The sequence below is a fragment of the Caloenas nicobarica genome, chromosome 6 (assembly GCF_036013445.1).
Source record: "Caloenas nicobarica isolate bCalNic1 chromosome 6, bCalNic1.hap1, whole genome shotgun sequence".
NCBI lineage: Eukaryota > Metazoa > Chordata > Aves > Columbiformes > Columbidae > Caloenas > Caloenas nicobarica.
In genome coordinates, this window is record NC_088250.1 from 41,746,314 (window position 1) to 41,763,043 (window position 16,730).

At 44.8% G+C, this 16,730-nt stretch overlaps 1 protein-coding gene across 3 annotated transcripts in view; it reads left to right on the forward strand.

Moving 5' to 3' along the window:
* GPD2 (glycerol-3-phosphate dehydrogenase 2) overlaps positions 1 to 16,730 on the forward strand; it is a 54,987-nt gene that overhangs the window by 19,021 nt on the left and 19,236 nt on the right. For all 3 annotated transcript variants that reach the window (XM_065638039.1, XM_065638038.1, XM_065638040.1), the window contains exons 4-6: positions 917 to 1,041; positions 2,006 to 2,103; positions 3,062 to 3,225. In XM_065638039.1, the coding sequence (XP_065494111.1) occupies positions 917 to 1,041; positions 2,006 to 2,103; positions 3,062 to 3,225 (387 nt within the window). The remainder of the gene's footprint in view (positions 1 to 916; positions 1,042 to 2,005; positions 2,104 to 3,061; positions 3,226 to 16,730) is intronic.

A 16,730-nucleotide genomic window follows, 5' to 3' on the forward strand; every position in this document is an offset into this window, starting at 1 on the left:
AAGCTTAAATCTGGTTGTTAGTTTTTGTTTCGTATATTGTTGAAGATAACTTGGGATCTTTTCAATTCTGCCTCTACTGTATCGTGGTAGAAAAAGCAGTTGTAAAGCATACAGAAGTTATTATAGGTAAATCTGTTTATCCTTTTACTAGATATTCTGGTTATATCAGTAGATTTCTGAAGTGTGAAATATTCCTAGGCATTTGGTTAATGAATTGTGTATTGTTGCTGTTCATTCATGGAACTTGCTCTTTTATTATGTTTGCTTCACTTAACAACAAATCTTGCTTTTCATGTGTTTGATACATCTTCACCAAATTATTTCTGATTGTATCCATTAATCTTCAGTCACATTTGACAAAAATAAATTACTCTGATCTTTGGAAGTTACCAGTAATAATTAGATTTTTTTAAGGACATAAGTTTTGGAGATGGATAGATGTTAAAATGCTTGTTCACCAAGCAGTAACATCCAGCCCACCCCAGAGAGGCCGATGGACAGACAGATGCTGCTGTCTGCCTTTCCAGTGTGCGGTTTAAATTCATACTATGGCAGCTTTAGAGCTCTCTGCTGCAAAGAGTTAAAAGCATTCATGAAAATACTCTGTTCCTGCCACGAACACGAACTGTAATTTGCTTGAGGGAGCGTGGCCCCTGTAATGTACTGTAATGCCTTTCTATTGTGAAATTTCCAGGTTTTAATGTGCTTCTGTTTAAGTTCTGTTTTGACTTTTCCCTTAGGAAGGAGGCTAAAATTTTTCATTACAATATAGACAGTGCACTACACTTTGAATACAAATTTATCCATGTACAAAGTAATTTTTCTTGTGATTGTCTCTACCCTAGAGAAGTGTCTTTAATGAATTACATACAAATTGTGCAATTTAAGAAGTTAATTTGGTTTTCTGGTAACACAGGACTAAAAACAGCCCTTGTAGAAAGATATGATTTCTCATCGGGGACCAGCAGCAGGAGCACAAAACTGATCCACGGTGGGGTGAGGTATCTTCAGAAGGCCATCATGAAGCTGGATTTGGAGCAGGTAATTGTTCATGCTGGTTGTTAAGCGAAAATCGCTGGTAGACACTTCCCTGTCCCGATTATATCCGAGTCTCCTTTTTATCTTTTTGGTACTTGGCTGTTGTATTCCACAGCCACTGCACAGAGAGAGTTGGGCTTTCCAGACCAGGGAGATGGGTGTTGCTGCCTCTGGATGGATTATTTCTAACTGCCTTGCCTTGTAGGCTGTGTAGAGTTTGGGGAAGGAAAGCAGAGTCAAGACTGAGTGCAGAATAAAAGAGCTTCCTACTTGACGTGATCAGAAATTGGGAGAGTGAGCACTTGTCCTGTTTGTTTTGGAATAGGGAAAGAAAACGTGGTAAATGAGTGATTACATGTAAATGCTTTGTATTCTTGTGTTGGTAGAAGTGTGATGTTTTTGTTTTGAGAAATCGATTCGTCTTCTCATTGAAACCTCGCAAACTTTTAATGGTTATAATACTGCTACAGAAATGGTGACTTCTCGGGGGAAAGCATATAAAACATGCAGTTATCCAGCTATAGAAATCGACCTTTTATTTTTTTTGCCAAAGAACGACTTTGTATTGATTCATAGTGATTGATTTGGAGAAGAACGCTCCTGCGTCTGCAGCTCAGTCCGTCTGGGGTCGGTTATGGGAATGGGCACAGAGCTGGACTGTGGGCTCTGACCCTCCTCCAGTGCCCCCTGCCCATGGCTGGACTAACACAGCCTGTTGTGCTTTACGTTCAAATGAAAAATGGTTTGATTGACCTGCCAAGGCACCGAAATGAAACTAGTGGAACTTAATTTTCTTGGGAAACCTTTTTTTTAAGCGTTGAATTTTTCAGCAAATCTCAGGGTGTTTTTGGAAGAACAGTGAAAATATTGCAAGGTATCTGCTTTAATAAACAGTTTCTTATTAAATGTTGCACAGGGAGACAGAGTTGAGTAACTTGGGATTCACATGTACACTTGTATTTTTCAGTACAGGATGGTGAAAGAAGCACTTGAGGAGCGTGCAAATCTGCTTGAAATTGCTCCCCACCTGTCAGCTCCTCTGCCGATAATGCTGCCCGTGTACAAGTAAGCTCTGCTCTCCTCCCGTTGCTGCTGACAAGCTGCTTCCCCGGAGCAGTTTGCAGGTCCTGTTCCCCAGCAGGTCTCTGCGCCGGTCACAATCTCTGTCCCGCAGGACACGAGGTGCCGCAGACATGTACGGGTCTCTCCCGCTGCCGCACGTCTGGGATTCAGCTGCTCAGCGCGTTTCTGCCCCTCCGATGAGCCAGGAGGGAGTTTGCAGCTGAATGGACTCTCATTCCCAGGGTGTTATTTGCTGTGCTTTCCAGTGCACCCTTGGCTTCAATACGTGCTGTCGTAGTGTTCTAGCGATGAGCACGTGCACCGGTTCGGTGCACTCACCTTCCACGGCGTGTGACTGTTTGGTGTTGAGAGAACAGTTTGCTGCTTGTATGAGGCAGAGACTTGACATGATTTGGGGTAGGTTTTCACAACAGTTACTCACTGCAGCAATTTAGAGCAGTGAGCTCTTGCTGAATGATCTTAACCTGTGGCTTTATTCCTGGCTTAGTAGAAGGGGCTCGAATAGCCAGAGCTCCGGCAGGTCAGCGGTGGACGGCGCTGATGTGGTCCTGTCTGTGCAGGGGCCGTTAGCCCAGCTGTGCACTGGGGACCCTTCCAGCTGGGGCACATGGCCTGGATCTGCCCTCAGCACACAGCTCTGGGATCTCAGCTTACACTGAAGTACAAAGAGCCAGTTTGTGAACCTAATTCTAGAATAAATGAAGCCATGAATCTGTTTGACTGACTACAGTGAGTGCAGCAGTTGAAAATAGTAGTGAACAAGACACAAGTTCTTGCATTTTTACATTATATTGTGATACCATGAATGTGTATGATGGTACAAAATAAAACTGTTGTAATACAACACACTGTGTTACTCAATATTTTCTATACTACAACAGTGGATACATGCACTTTTTCTTTAAATTTCATCTCATGGGGAATTTTTTTTTTCCTGCAGATGGTGGCAGCTGCCGTACTACTGGCTTGGAATAAAAATATACGACATGGTGGCTGGAAGTCAATGTCTGAAAAGCAGTTATGTCCTTAGCAAGTCGAGAGCCTTGGAGCTCTTCCCAATGCTACGCAAAGACGCGCTTGTTGCAGCTATTGTCTACTATGACGGTACGTTGCCTTCCTGAGCTTTCATTATTACATCGTGCTGTGCTTTGGTGCTGGGGAACACAACTGTAGATCACGTACATTGACTTTCTAAAGGGAAGAACAACAACTTGAAGGATTCAACTTGTACCTTAAGCATTCATTTAGTAGATAAATCATGTTTTTCACGACAGTAACGTACTGGATGTCGGAGAGAATATATTAGTTTTCTTGGCTGGTAGTTATAGCGATATGTGAAAACATTCTGGGGATTCCCTACAACTTTCCAGCTGTGCGTAATTTTTCTAAACGCTCCTCAGCCTGAACACTTCTGAGCTATCATAAGTCAGGAGGAAAAGTGTGATCATTCCAGTGATGTTAAATGGTTTGCTGTAGCACTTCCACTGTGCAAATAACTTCAGACCTGTCTGGGTGACCTGGCTGCTGGTTGTGGTTCTTGCACTGGGCTGGATGAGGCCCAGATCAATTACTTTGTGTATCACCAATAAAATTGGTTGCTGTGCAAAGACAGCGTTCATTGTGATTATAATGAAATACTAGAGATTGCTATAAGACATGAATGTTAAAACCCCTTTAAATACAGGGTTATGAATTCATGAGAGGAAAAATGCCTCCAGCTCAAGTTATTTAATCTATTGTATTAGCTCCTGTTGGGTATGTTTGTATATAACACTTGCACAAAATCAGTGTCCGAGTGGGAGAAAGGAAGATGTTTTCTGCCAGTCTTCTGATGTTCGTTCTAAATAGAACACTGATTTAACAGAACTCCTTGCAGCCATCTCAAAATGGCAATTTTCACGTTCAAAAGCATTGATGTGTACTCGGCTTTGGCAGGAGCATCACTCCTGTTTGTGGTGTCGGAATGGACGAGCCTTTTGCCCGGTTTGGTGGGAGGTCCAGCAGTAGGTCCCTGGCACGGCTGTGGCTGCAGGGGCTCTGCCACCAAAGGAGTTCCCACCTCTGGCCCTTCGGTCTCTCCAGACGCACAGGGCAACGTGAACTGAAATTGGGGACCGGCGAGTTGGCTTATGTCACGAATGACTACCTGGAAACTTATCTGGAGTAGTCACGTGCGTGTTGATGTGCAGCTGTCTCGAGTTTTCTCCAGACTGCTGGATCTCAGTACTTGCTCATCTCGGGCAAGTTACATCCCCAAACTGTCAGAACTTCAGTATTTAAGAAATACTGAACTTCTGCAAGTTCTAAGTGCTGGAAGGTTCACTGCTTGTGTTGGAGTACCCGGCTGTACGATCATACTCACTTTCTTGATGCACTTGGTTGTGTTGGCATATCTAGAAGATGGAATATATATATTTTTTTTCTTTGCATCAGACTTCTACTCTCTTTCATGATGTGTTTTTAATTAGATTGTTATTCTCCCTTCTCTGCTTCTCTTCCATTTCCCTTCCAAGACAGAAGGTTTTGGTAAAACTTTCTTGGTAATGGGGCCTGCTTGGTAATATCAAAATGTCAAGTGTGTTCAGGGTAGGACCGAAGCCATACATTCCTTGCAGGCTTGGAGGAGTCCTCCAAAGAATAAATAGCTGAAATACTGATTTACTTCAGGAGTGGTACCATTCTAGTTAGTTTTTACCCAAAGATGTAGTTTGTGACCTTTTGGCAGCCAGGAAGGTCTTCACACCACATTGATTATGGAGGTGGTTCTTTTCCCTTTTTAGAACTGCGTTTACAGGCTCATCAGCTTATCGATAGGGGCTGTGGGGCTGGGAGGGAGCAGGAGGGGCTCTCCAAACACACTGGACCCACAGAGTATGTCTGAGTATCCTGGCAAAAGCACATGTTGATAATTGCAAGTTGTCTCAGAGCACAGCAGAATGAAGCAAATAAATGGTATATATGTGCAGGAATAGGTATGTGTAGGTTCTTAATTGGGAGTAAGGGGAGATTTAATGGATGGACTTGATTTTTACCTGTCTGATGGAGATTGCATCTTCTCCTGTTTTTAAGTTCTAGAAGAATTAAGAGGTTATTTAGAAGCAAAACTTGTTATGGGATTATGTGGTATTTTTTTTTGTGTACTGTAACAAGAGCTGCTGTAAATAGCATACAAAGAAGCAATTCAGATTTATTTTTTTCATTAACATAATCTATCCCTTAGACTGTTTTAAGGGATCCCAGGAGCATGCAAGACGAATGAAGTGGTTCTCTTAGCTGTAATTACACTTCTCATAAGAGCACTGTAACTTGAAACCTATTTCTAATCTATAGAAGTTTTTCTCTGATTAAACAGAGGTAGCTGGATGTATCATAGCGGTTTAGTACTCTAGCATTCCAGAGATATACACCTACAAGGTAGCCTTAGAATTAGTCTTTGAGTTTCTTGGGCAATTAATTGTTTTTGAACAGTGCTGCAATAAATGAAAATTCAGCACCAAGGTGCCATGTGGTGTTTTAATGGCAAACACCTGTGCAGCACTTTGAAGGATGGAGCTGCCTCCCATGGGTTTGTTCCCAGCAACAGCAACAAACCCACACAAGAGAAAAAAGGGAAACGTACCAAATCTTGAGGAGCAGTCGAATGGAGGAAGAGGATTGGGTTCATTTCAGTTTCGAAAAATCAGATGGCTGGGGACTCATTTGGTGAGACGTGGCAAAAAATGGACTTGAAATTTTGCTGCCAGTGAAATTACTTGTTCATGCTAGTATATCTGGCCTTATTTTCATTTTCTTGTAAGACTACAGCCTAGTTATCCACATTTCTATGCAAAATTTAAAGACAAGGTGTTTTGCAGTGAAAAAAATAATTTAAAAAAACCCTCTCAAAGCTCCACCAAACCTTAGTTTACTAGAAGAATAAAGTGGTTCTGAAGGACTAAAGTGTCAAATTTGCGAGTTCCTAATATATATTTGGGTGCTTTGAAGCTACACCTGATCCAGAATAAAAAAACTTCCAACTAAATGTTAAATCAGTTCTTAACATGCCACATTCCAGAACGAGGTTGTCTGCAGTGACTCCTCTGTAGGTCAGCCCATGGCGTAGATGGGCTCATGCTGTGTTGTGACACATTAATTATTTTATTGTGATCAATTAACCTGTGTTCTGTCCACAGTATATTTGTTTTGAGTCATAATGTTTCAGCAAGTACACTTTCGATCTTGTCAATTATTATCCTTGAATTTTAATGATATACTTTCGTGCCCTGAATCTGGAGGAATGGAGGACAAAAAGGAAAGGGAATTGAAGTAGAGAAGGGGATGATAAGGTTGAATTAAACACCTTTTAGTTCTTTCAGAAGGATTAGTCATAAAATAGAGCATTAAATAATGGCAAATATATACATATATGTGTCTTAAAGTGGGCCCATCCCTTCTCTGAATTCTCTAAATAATGAATAAATAAATTGGCCTTTTAAGAATGGCGTGTCTTAACTTCCTCTGTATGCACAGTTAAATGTAGTTTTATCTGGTTTTCTTGCTTTTCTCTATTCCTGTCTCTACCATACTTCGTATGTAGTTGTTAATAGCACCTGCAGCGGCATCTCCGTGCCTGACACACTGATCGCCACCGCCAAAGGGAAGAATCAAGCACACTCATTAGGGAGGTTACTTTTTAATTTGATAGAACCACCTGTCCAGTCGTGACTGGGTGGTGGGCGATGTTCTTTTGCAAAGGAAAGACCAGGAACGCTCTTTGTTTTGTAATTGTTGATCAAACTAACGGAGTGTCGAACAAGCCATTGTTCATGAATATGTGTACTGAAATGTTGCTGCGATCTTCTTAATTACATTTTAAAAAATTGTTTATACAGGGGGAAAAAAAAACCCTACCCTGGTACATGATAAATGTTGGAAGTACCAGCAAATCGCAGCCTTTCCCAGGGGCTATTCTTGCTCTGTCTCGGCATCGGGAAACTCAAGCATATGTTGGATGTTAGCCTGGGTGTACACAATGTGTCCTATTTATTCAAGGTTTCCTTTGAAGCCACAACTTACAAGTTTGTTTCTTAGGGGTACATGTCAGACTTCATTTAGCGTTTGTTGGTATTAGGATACTCCTGAATAGCAAAGAGGCAACATTTTGGGGGAAGGATGCGGCTGCGATCTGAGCAGCGACCTGTCAGTTCTGCTTATGTAGCTGAAGGAAAACGGGAGAAGAGGCTCCACGAGAGGCTGGGCTGAGGAATCCATATCGCAGGCAGAATTATTTTAAACCTCTTTAAATGGAAGAATTAATCTCCATTTAAATTATACAGAGCTCATTATGCTGAGAACCAGGGAAAAAAAACATTAAAGCAGAGATCCGACCGACCAGAATGTTTCAGTTTAAAGTGTTTAGAAATTCTAAGTTGCACGAATCTTTTTAAGATGCATTATTTTTCTATCTCTAGGTGCTTGCAGGCTTTTGTTAGCATATTTGCCTTGCAAGATGAGCCTTTAGGTGTGTAAGGAAAGCTTGTGTTCTGGAATCAGTCATGAATTTCAGATTTTAGGGCTTTGCTGACCCTGCTCTCTGAATTTACTGCTGTTTTCTGAAAGCAGGAATCAACATAGACCGCTTCTGTGACTGTTTTGCCACATCAAGGTATTTGATTGTTTTAATATCTTGTTCTACAAATTTCCAGTATACTTGCTGCAGAATAAGTAATTGTTCTTTATTTTTTTGCATTCTCAATATTTTGTATATATTATGTCCTGAAATATTTAATATGGGGGTTATTTAAAGGTATAAAATGAAGCATTGGCAGAGGATTTAGCTTTCCTTGTTTACAGCAAACCCCCTGAGAAATCCTTCCCGGGCACACATGCACACACACAAAAATCAATGCAAAAGAGTAGGGCATTCATTAAGCTGTCAAAAATGGAATAAATGCTTTTTTTTATTTAGGCTCTTATAGCTATTTTTCCTAGTATTTGAGTGTGTCCTGAATTATGAAATGTTATAGCTTTATAATTCATATTTGACAAATTAATATTTTGAGAATGTTGAGCTGTTATAGGGGTATTACCCTATTACAGATGCAGACAACTGTACGACTTTTTTCCTTCCCTGGGTATAAAAACTCTTTGACAGTTTGTCACTAGAAGGACTCTGTAGGTGAAACACAGCTAACCATATTTCTTGGTGTTGGAAGATTGAAGGCGGGCGGGTGAGAGAAGCCTCGCAGGCACACTAACCGCGGTATAACCTGGAAATGCTGCGTGCTCCGTGTCCCTTGCTTTGCAATACGCTTTGTCCACGGGAACAGTCGTGTGTGAAATCCTGCAGAACAGGGGCAGCGAGGGCTGGGGCTGAGCTGGGCAGCGACCGTGCTTGTCCTGGCCGGCCTTGTGTCAGCGCTGCTGGGGAGACACGGGAAATTTTCATATAAACGGCGCTTCCAAAATGAGAGAAGACCCGTTGGGTCTCTGCTTGCTCTCCTAATGTGTGTTATCTGCTGGAGCTCTTTTCCAAAGGGGTAAAATCAATAGCCTGGAACGGCTCGGTGTGTCTTTAACCCGGTTTTGCGGCTGTCAGAGGGTGCAGCAGCCCCCGGAGCGGCCCTTTGCTCCCCGGGCATCCCTCCCAAAAGCGCGGGTGATAACTGCGGCTCCCGCTGTACCTGTAACAATTTAATTGTGTAAGTCAGCCCAGTCAAGCATCCCCAGCTCATGACTGGGAGACATGAAATTCATTGTCATTATTGTCCCTGTCATTTTGGATCATTATATCCTGCTGCAGAATTTTCCTCACTCCAGTGCTTTCCTACCTCCAGGACGCGGGGATTATGGCTGAGGTTGGGGTGGGGGCAGGACTGTGAACTACATTTACCTCAGGGGAGCCACAGATTAAATTGGCTTTGCTCTCTGACTTGCTGGATTCATCTGTTTGTACGCTGTGGGTTTAAGGTTGGAAATGATGAATATTCTAGTGAATTCTGTGCCTCTCTCTTTTCCTTTTTTTTTTTTTTTTTTTTTTTTTTTTTAATGCTCACGTAAGCAAAGGATGGTTTTTGTGTCCCCTAAGAAGTGAACGGGGAATAATTCTTTAGATCATGTTACCTAAAAGATTTAAGATTATTCCTGAGCAAAACGATGTTATTTGCACATTGTGGCACAAACATCTGAGCGTTCCCCAGCGTGTCGTGGCTTTTAGGGCAGAGACTCCGCCGAAGCATGTAACTCTGCCGTAATTTATACGGGTGCGTTTTATGTGAACTTAATAGTCAGTCATTAGTTAATATGTACGCTGTTCCATATTGTAGGTATGACTATATGTTGAAGGCAGACAGATTATGGAAGGCCTGTGCATCTTGCTGCTCCTTGTTCCCGGCTGGTCCCCACTGGCTCCCGCAGCCCAGCTGGGTGACCTGCATACTGAACACACGGCACCGGAGCTGGCAGGGCGATTGCTACTTCAGTTAGACCTAGAAAATCACCGCTGTGGCGTGCAAAGCAAAATTTGCCTCAGACTGAAGTTTGCCCCAAATTTAGGCTGTTGGTGGGAGCTCTGACACCACGCGGGTACGTAGTGAGCTGTGTTGACATCATCACGTTTCTGGTGCAGTGACATGGCCAAGTTGGCATCAACGTGTCTCTCTGGTGGGGTGGCATGGCCATGTTGGCATTGCCACATCTCTGGCGTAGTGGCATGGCAAAATTGACATCACCAGGTCTCTCTGGCATGGTGACACAGCCATGTTGACATCACCAGGTCTCTCTGGCATGGTGACACAGCCACGTTGACATCACCAGGTCTCTGGCATGGTGGCATGGCCATGTTGACATCGCCACATCTCTCATGTGGCAGCATGGCCATGTTGATATTGCCACATCTCTGGCGTAGTGGCATGGCAAAATTGACATCACCGGGTCTCTCTGACACGGTGACATGGCCATGTTGGCGTCACCACGTCTCTGGCACGGTGACACGGCTGCAGACCTGCCGTGACAGCTGCTCACCCTGACGTTTCCGCACAGTTCCCATAAACTGGCAGTGACAATGTTTAGTTTCATTTTAACACTGTGCGTTTACTGACACTGACAGTGCAATATGATTGTGGTGACAAGCTGAAGGCTGATACAAAAGAAGTGGGAAACAACATCATTATAAAGCAGTAGCACAGAACAGTAATTCCAAATTTGTCTCTTGCTTGATGTGCCTGGATATTGTGGCTTAGTTTGGTATTCTAGTATCTCTGTTTTGATAGGAGTTCTATCTTCTCGGCTGTAACTTGGCAGTAGACATGATTAGATATTTTCAGGGTATTGTGATTTTTCAAATTTTTAAAAAAGCTTTTGCAAACTTCCTGTCTCTTGCTTGTGTTATTCATTTGTTTTTAACTCTGTATGTAAGTTGGAATATATCATACTTTCATTTCCTAAGCTGCTTTGTGATTGTGGGTTTTTTTTATCCATGCATACAATCTGGTCACAGGTTCCTCCATTTCTTTAATCTTGCCTTATGAAAATAATCTTGACCTGAAGTTCCCTAAGCCTGGCTTAGGTGGTTACGCTGCCGCCTGGGTGGTCTCTGCCGCGCTCTGGGCTGTGCTGAGCTTTGGTAAACGCAGCTGTTGGTGGGAAATGGGCTTTAATCCTTCCCGGCCCCGAGGAGCAGAACCTCAGAGCTGGGGTGAGGTACCTCTGCATCGCTCACAGGGACAGGGAGGCTTATTGCTTGTGATCTAAGCTGGTGCTAAGTGGAGGAAGCAAGAACTTAATCAAAATGATTGCTACTGGATTATTTAAACTCGGTTTCAGCGGTGAGAAGGCCAAGCTCAAGGCTTTCCTTTCCATTGTGGCTGCTATGGAGTGAGGGCTGAAAACATCTGCATCTTCGGGCAGATCTGAAAGAACTAAAATAATGCGGGGCGTGTGGTTTTTTCCAGTGCAAAGTGCGTATTTAGCTGTGTATCATTCTTCCCACCTGCTCGGGCTGTATTTCAGTAGTGCAGATAACACAGTGGAAAGCAGGATTCAGATGATACATGATTTGTGTGAGCATTAGCAGTCTGGTGTGATATTGCTCTGGTATACGTGGGTGGGCTGGAACTGATGTAATTGAGTCAGAACGCTTCCCTCTGAAGCAGTCCAAGAACAAGTGCGTGCATGCTACGTATCCTAGAAAGTCTGTTAGTTTGCAGCAAATTTTTGACTCCAGTTTCATGTGATTCAGAGAGCAAGAAATAGTTCAGGTCGGAGGGCGTTTTTACTGACTTGTGACTCACGAGTCCAGTTCGATGTTTACCTCTGACCTTACGCTGCTTATGTTTGGGGAAAGGAACTTGCGGGGTCCTTTGTCAAAGAAGTCTGGAACAATTTTGAGTCACTCCAGCTGATTCATAATGCCTGAACTTGGGTGGATGTCACCGGGTTCCGTATGTACAACAGATGTTGAGTTCCTGGTTTAACGCTTGCAATAAAACTGTTCATGCAATTAAGCACTTAAAAATTAGAGGATGCGGGCAGTCCTGGTAACTTAATTATGTAGAGTGATGTATAATTATTGCTCATCAGCCTTAAATTCGGTAAGGTTTTGGTAAGGTTTGTATCTACACATACAGCAAGAAAACTTCCATGCACATGAAATAAATTTGCTTTCATGCATTGCTTTTCTTTACTATGTACATGCAATTATCTAGTGCAAGGCCGTTGCAAGAATGGACAGGTACAGAAATATACTTTCAGAAAAAACTTTCAGGCTGTCAGTGCTTTTGGGGGGGAATGGGCGTTATTGCCGTGGTGATCCGGTGATATATCCCTGTCTCGATGCTGGGGAATGGGTTTTGGGTACGTTCCAAGTCCAAGGGGCTGTCTCCTGTGTTGTACTTAAATATTCCAGTTAAATAAGTGGAGCTCCCTGGTATTAGTAAACGAGTAACATGCAAGCGAGAGTAATTTGCAAGTATTTGTTTGCTTTTATCCCTACAGCTTTTTAAAAGAAAACAAACAAACGAAAAACCTACTTATTTGTATGGCCGCATTATACAGGGATATAAAATTGTCACCATACTGTGGGCCTAGTTCTCTCATTCAAATATTTCTTTTAATGTATCTTTCCTTTCAGAAGAAGCCTGGTAGGTGGCTCTGTGGAAAGATTTGCCCTCTCGAGAAAGTTCATTAAGACTGTCAGATAGCTTCTTGCATGGCTAATTTCCAACTCTCCATTAAACCTGACCTCCACAGCAATAACTAGATATGTCTAATCAGCAGAGGCTGTAAATGCAGAAAAGGTGAGGCGGCTCCGTGGCTGCTGCAGGGCCCGACCTGTTCTTTAGAGGCAGGAGTTTGCAAACCCCACGTCGCGGCCGTGGTGCTGCGGCAGGAGCCAGCGCGGATTTGGGGCAATTGCCGCAGCGCTCGTGCGCGTGTTACACGGGTAGCTGTCATGCAGCAGGTGTGCTCGGTAACCACGCGCGTGTTCTTAGCAGGAAAAGGTTAACGTGAGCAAAAGTTACCCTCTGAGAATTAAAAGAGCTTCTGGCTTCTTAAAGAAAATGCAGCCACTGGCTGCTGTGTGATGCTCATCTTAGCGGAGGAGGAATCAGGAGCTGGTGTAAAAGTAACAGGTGTCAGACAGCGACACAGGACAGAACAGACCAGAACTACCAGAGTGCCTTAACAACACGGCGGTTTTCACACAACTCGGCTGAGTCAGTCACCAACAAACCTCTACAGTCTGTGGGCTTTGTTACCACTGCTGGCTGGGGCTCAGCGCAGACAAAAATAAAATTGAATGTACACTATGTGCACTCTGTGGGAGGATTCTTTTAGTGCCAACGGAAGCATTGTCTGTTCATCTCTGTAGAAATATAGCATTTGCTACTAAGGAATGAAAATAGAATTTTCCTAAATTACACAAAAAAGAAATTATAAACCAAATGGCATCACTGTTGCTCTTAACATGATGCAGGACACACTTTTTCTTCGCGCACTAAACGTCTTCAGCAATATGCCTGCTAAGAATAAGGAGGGCTTTTTTAAAGAGGATTCAGTGGTATTTTCATAAAGACAGTTAAGCCAGTGTTTTGTTAAAAGCAAGGTTGACTTCCCGTAACAAAAATCAAAGTATCGCTCCATTGTTACTATATGGAAAACACTGCCCAGTTAATTTGGCTTAGCCATTCTGTTGTAAAAAATAATTCTTTGGCTTATAACATTTGGAAAAAACTTGTGGTATCCTAGAGAGGTTGCCTGTTCCAATAAGGGGGTTAATTATTTTCTTTGTCGTGCTTTGGAGTGCAGTGGTTGCTGAGAAGGACAGAGCTCTCTGAAGCAAGAGATCCAGGACATCCCGTAGAAGTTTTGGTCACCTTGCCATTTGTCACACAGCTGTGCCGTGGGTTTCCTGGCCATCTTCTGCACATGGGGATAGTGCTCGTGCCAATAAAGCTTTACACGGCTCTTCTGGAGGAAGTTCAGCCTGGAGGCTTTTAACTTGGGGTTGGAGGATTTCCGAATCGTACATGGAGAGGATGATGTTTAACTGGAAAGTCAAAAAAGATGCAGAATCTTTGCTTTGCTGTCCTTTAATTTCTCTCCAGAACGGCAAGGATCATCTAAGTACCAGGGCATGTGCCAATCTGCGTGTAAGAATAATCACTCCTGATTCCAAAGTAGCACATGCGCAAATAGCTAGTTTTACTTTAATCAGCAGAAAATACGCTTTGTCAACTGTGAACAGTGCTGTAGTAACAATTCATCCAGCTATGGTACTTTTAGAATGGGGGTTGAGCATGGAGGAACAGCAACCACTTCTTCAGACATCGAAGGAAAAAAAAGATAATTGCATATAAAGTGCAGGATTGTAATGTAATTGTCTGGGGGAAAATGTGCACATGTGAGTTGGAGGGTTTGAAAAAAAGAAAAAAAGCCGTTCCTGAGTATGAAAACTATTGGACTGTGACCCCATCTCTACCAAACTGTTGCAGTATTATTCTCCACAGATGATAAATTTCTGAGCTGGTAAGTCACTCTTCATTTCTTTCAAATCTAGACCTCTGCAGATCTCTGCTGTTTATACTCAAGGACTCCACGCTGTAGATCACATCAATCTGAAGCCAGTGGGTTTTTCTGGATGTGTAGTTAATCAGGAACTGGTTATTTCCCAGTCCTCTTCCTGCAAATACATTACAGCGGCACTCACAGTTCCTTTTGGACAGCTGAAAATTGAGTAATAGCAAGGGCTTTCTTGCATCAGAATAATGATGAGGGGAAAATGGATGAGAGTTTCAGAGGAAGCGTGAAAACGTTGTCTCGAGCACAGTAGCCCAGATCCTGAAACGCGCTCAGCATACCCTTAGCTCACTCACATTGTGAGCGTTAGGAGTTGCAACAAATGCTGAGAGGCTCTTGGATTTGGGGCTTAATAAGCAATTGTTACTTAGGTGTTTGTTCTTTTTAGAAATTACACCTGTTTATTCTGCTGATTGGATTATCTGGATTAGTTTTGTTCTGGACAGTTAAGTCACAAAACTGGGAAGGGGCAGGCTTGCAAGATGTAAGCAGTAAGATCTGCCACAGAGCAAAGGGACCGTGGGCTGGCACTGCACATCTGCTGCCCTGCGCGGAGTCCACAGCCTGCGGAACCCACAGCAAACCCGTTTGTGTCGGTACCGCCGGGTGCACTGGTGGAAACAGCAAATCCATGGAGGATCAAAAAGCAGCTGGGGAGACCCTTTTAGTCCAGGGGTCCTTCTGCTCTAAAAGAATAAATCCCACTGCACGAAAAGGAGAACTTCAGGGTTCCATTCGTACATGGAGGGCGCTTGGAGGGTGTTTCTATTTGTGCTGAGTTCCTTGCGGTGTCCCGTGGCTCAGGCATCCCTGTATCGCACCCCTCTGCAAAGAGGGGTGTCTGCAGAACCCCACGTGTCTGACAGCAAAGAGGGGTGTCTGCAGAACCCCACTCTGATGGCAAAGAGGGGTGTCTGCAGAACCCCACGTGTCTGACAGCAAAGAGGGGTGTCTGCAGAACCCCACGTGTCTGACGGCAAAGAGGGGTGTCTGCAGAACCCCACACTGACGGCAAAGAGGGGTGTCTGCAGAACCCCACGTGTCTGACGGCAAAGAGGGGTGTCTGCAGAACCCCACTCTGACAGCAAAGAGGGGTGTCTGCAGAACCCCACACTGACAGCAAAGAGGGGTGTCTGCAGAACCCCACTCTGACAGCAAAGAGGGGCGTCTGCAGAACCCCACGTGTCTGACGGCAAAGAGGGGTGTCTGCAGAACCCCACGTGTCTGACAGCAAAGAGGGGTGTCTGCAGAACCCCACACTGATGGCAAAGAGGGGTGTCTGCAGAACCCCACTCTGACGGCAAAGAGGGGTGTCTGCAGAACCCCACACTGACAGCAAAGAGGGGTGTCTGCAGAACCCCACTCTGACAGCAAAGAGGGGCGTCTGCAGAACCCCACGTGTCTGACGGCAAAGAGGGGTGTCTGCAGAACCCCACGTGTCTGACGGCAAAGAGGGGTGTCTGCAGAACCCCACGCTCTGACAGCAAAGAGGGGTGTCTGCAGAACCCCACGTGTCTGACAGCAAAGAGGGGTGTCTGCAGAACCCCACGTGTCTGACGGCAAAGAGGGGCGTCTGCAGAACCCCACGTGTCTGACGGCAAAGAGGGGTGTCTGCAGAACCCCACGTGTCTGACAGCAAAGAGGGGTGTCTGCAGAACCCCACACTGATGGCAAAGAGGGGTGTCTGCAGAACCCCACTCTGACAGCAAAGAGGGGTGTCTGCAGAACCCCACACTGACAGCAAAGAGGGGTGTCTGCAGAACCCCACTCTGACAGCAAAGAGGGGCGTCTGCAGAACCCCACGTGTCTGACAGCAAAGAGGGGTGTCTGCAGAACCCCACTCTGACAGCAAAGAGGGGCGTCTGCAGAACCCCACGTGTCTGACAGCAAAGAGGGGTGTCTGCAGAACCCCACGTGTCTGACGGCAAAGAGGGGTGTCTGCAGAACCCCACGCTCTGACAGCAAAGAGGGGTGTCTGCAGAACCCCACGTGTCTGACAGCAAAGAGGGGTGTCTGCAGAACCCCACGTGTCTGACGGCAAAGAGGGGCGTCTGCAGAACCCCACACTGATGGCAAAGAGGGGTGTCTGCAGAACCCCACGTGTCTGACAGCAAAGAGGGGTGTCTGCAGAACCCCACACTGATGGCAAAGAGGGGTGTCTGCAGAACCCCACACTGACGGCAAAGAGGGGTGTCTGCAGAACCCCACGTGTCTGACAGCAAAGAGGGGTGTCTGCAGAACCCCACGTGTCTGACAGCAAAGAGGGGTGTCTGCAGAACCCCACTCTGACGGCAAAGAGGGGCGTCTGCAGAACCCCACGTGTCTGACAGCAAAGAGGGGTGTCTGCAGAACCCCACTCTGACGGCAAAGAGGGGTGTCTGCAGAACCCCACTCTGACAGCAAAGAGGGGTGTCTGCAGAACCCCACTCTGACAGCAAAGAGGGGTGTCTGCAGAACCCCACTCTGACAGCAAAGAGGGGTGTCTGCAGAACCCCACTCTGACGGCAAAGAGGGGCGTCTGCAGAACCCCACACTGATGGCAAAGAGGGGTG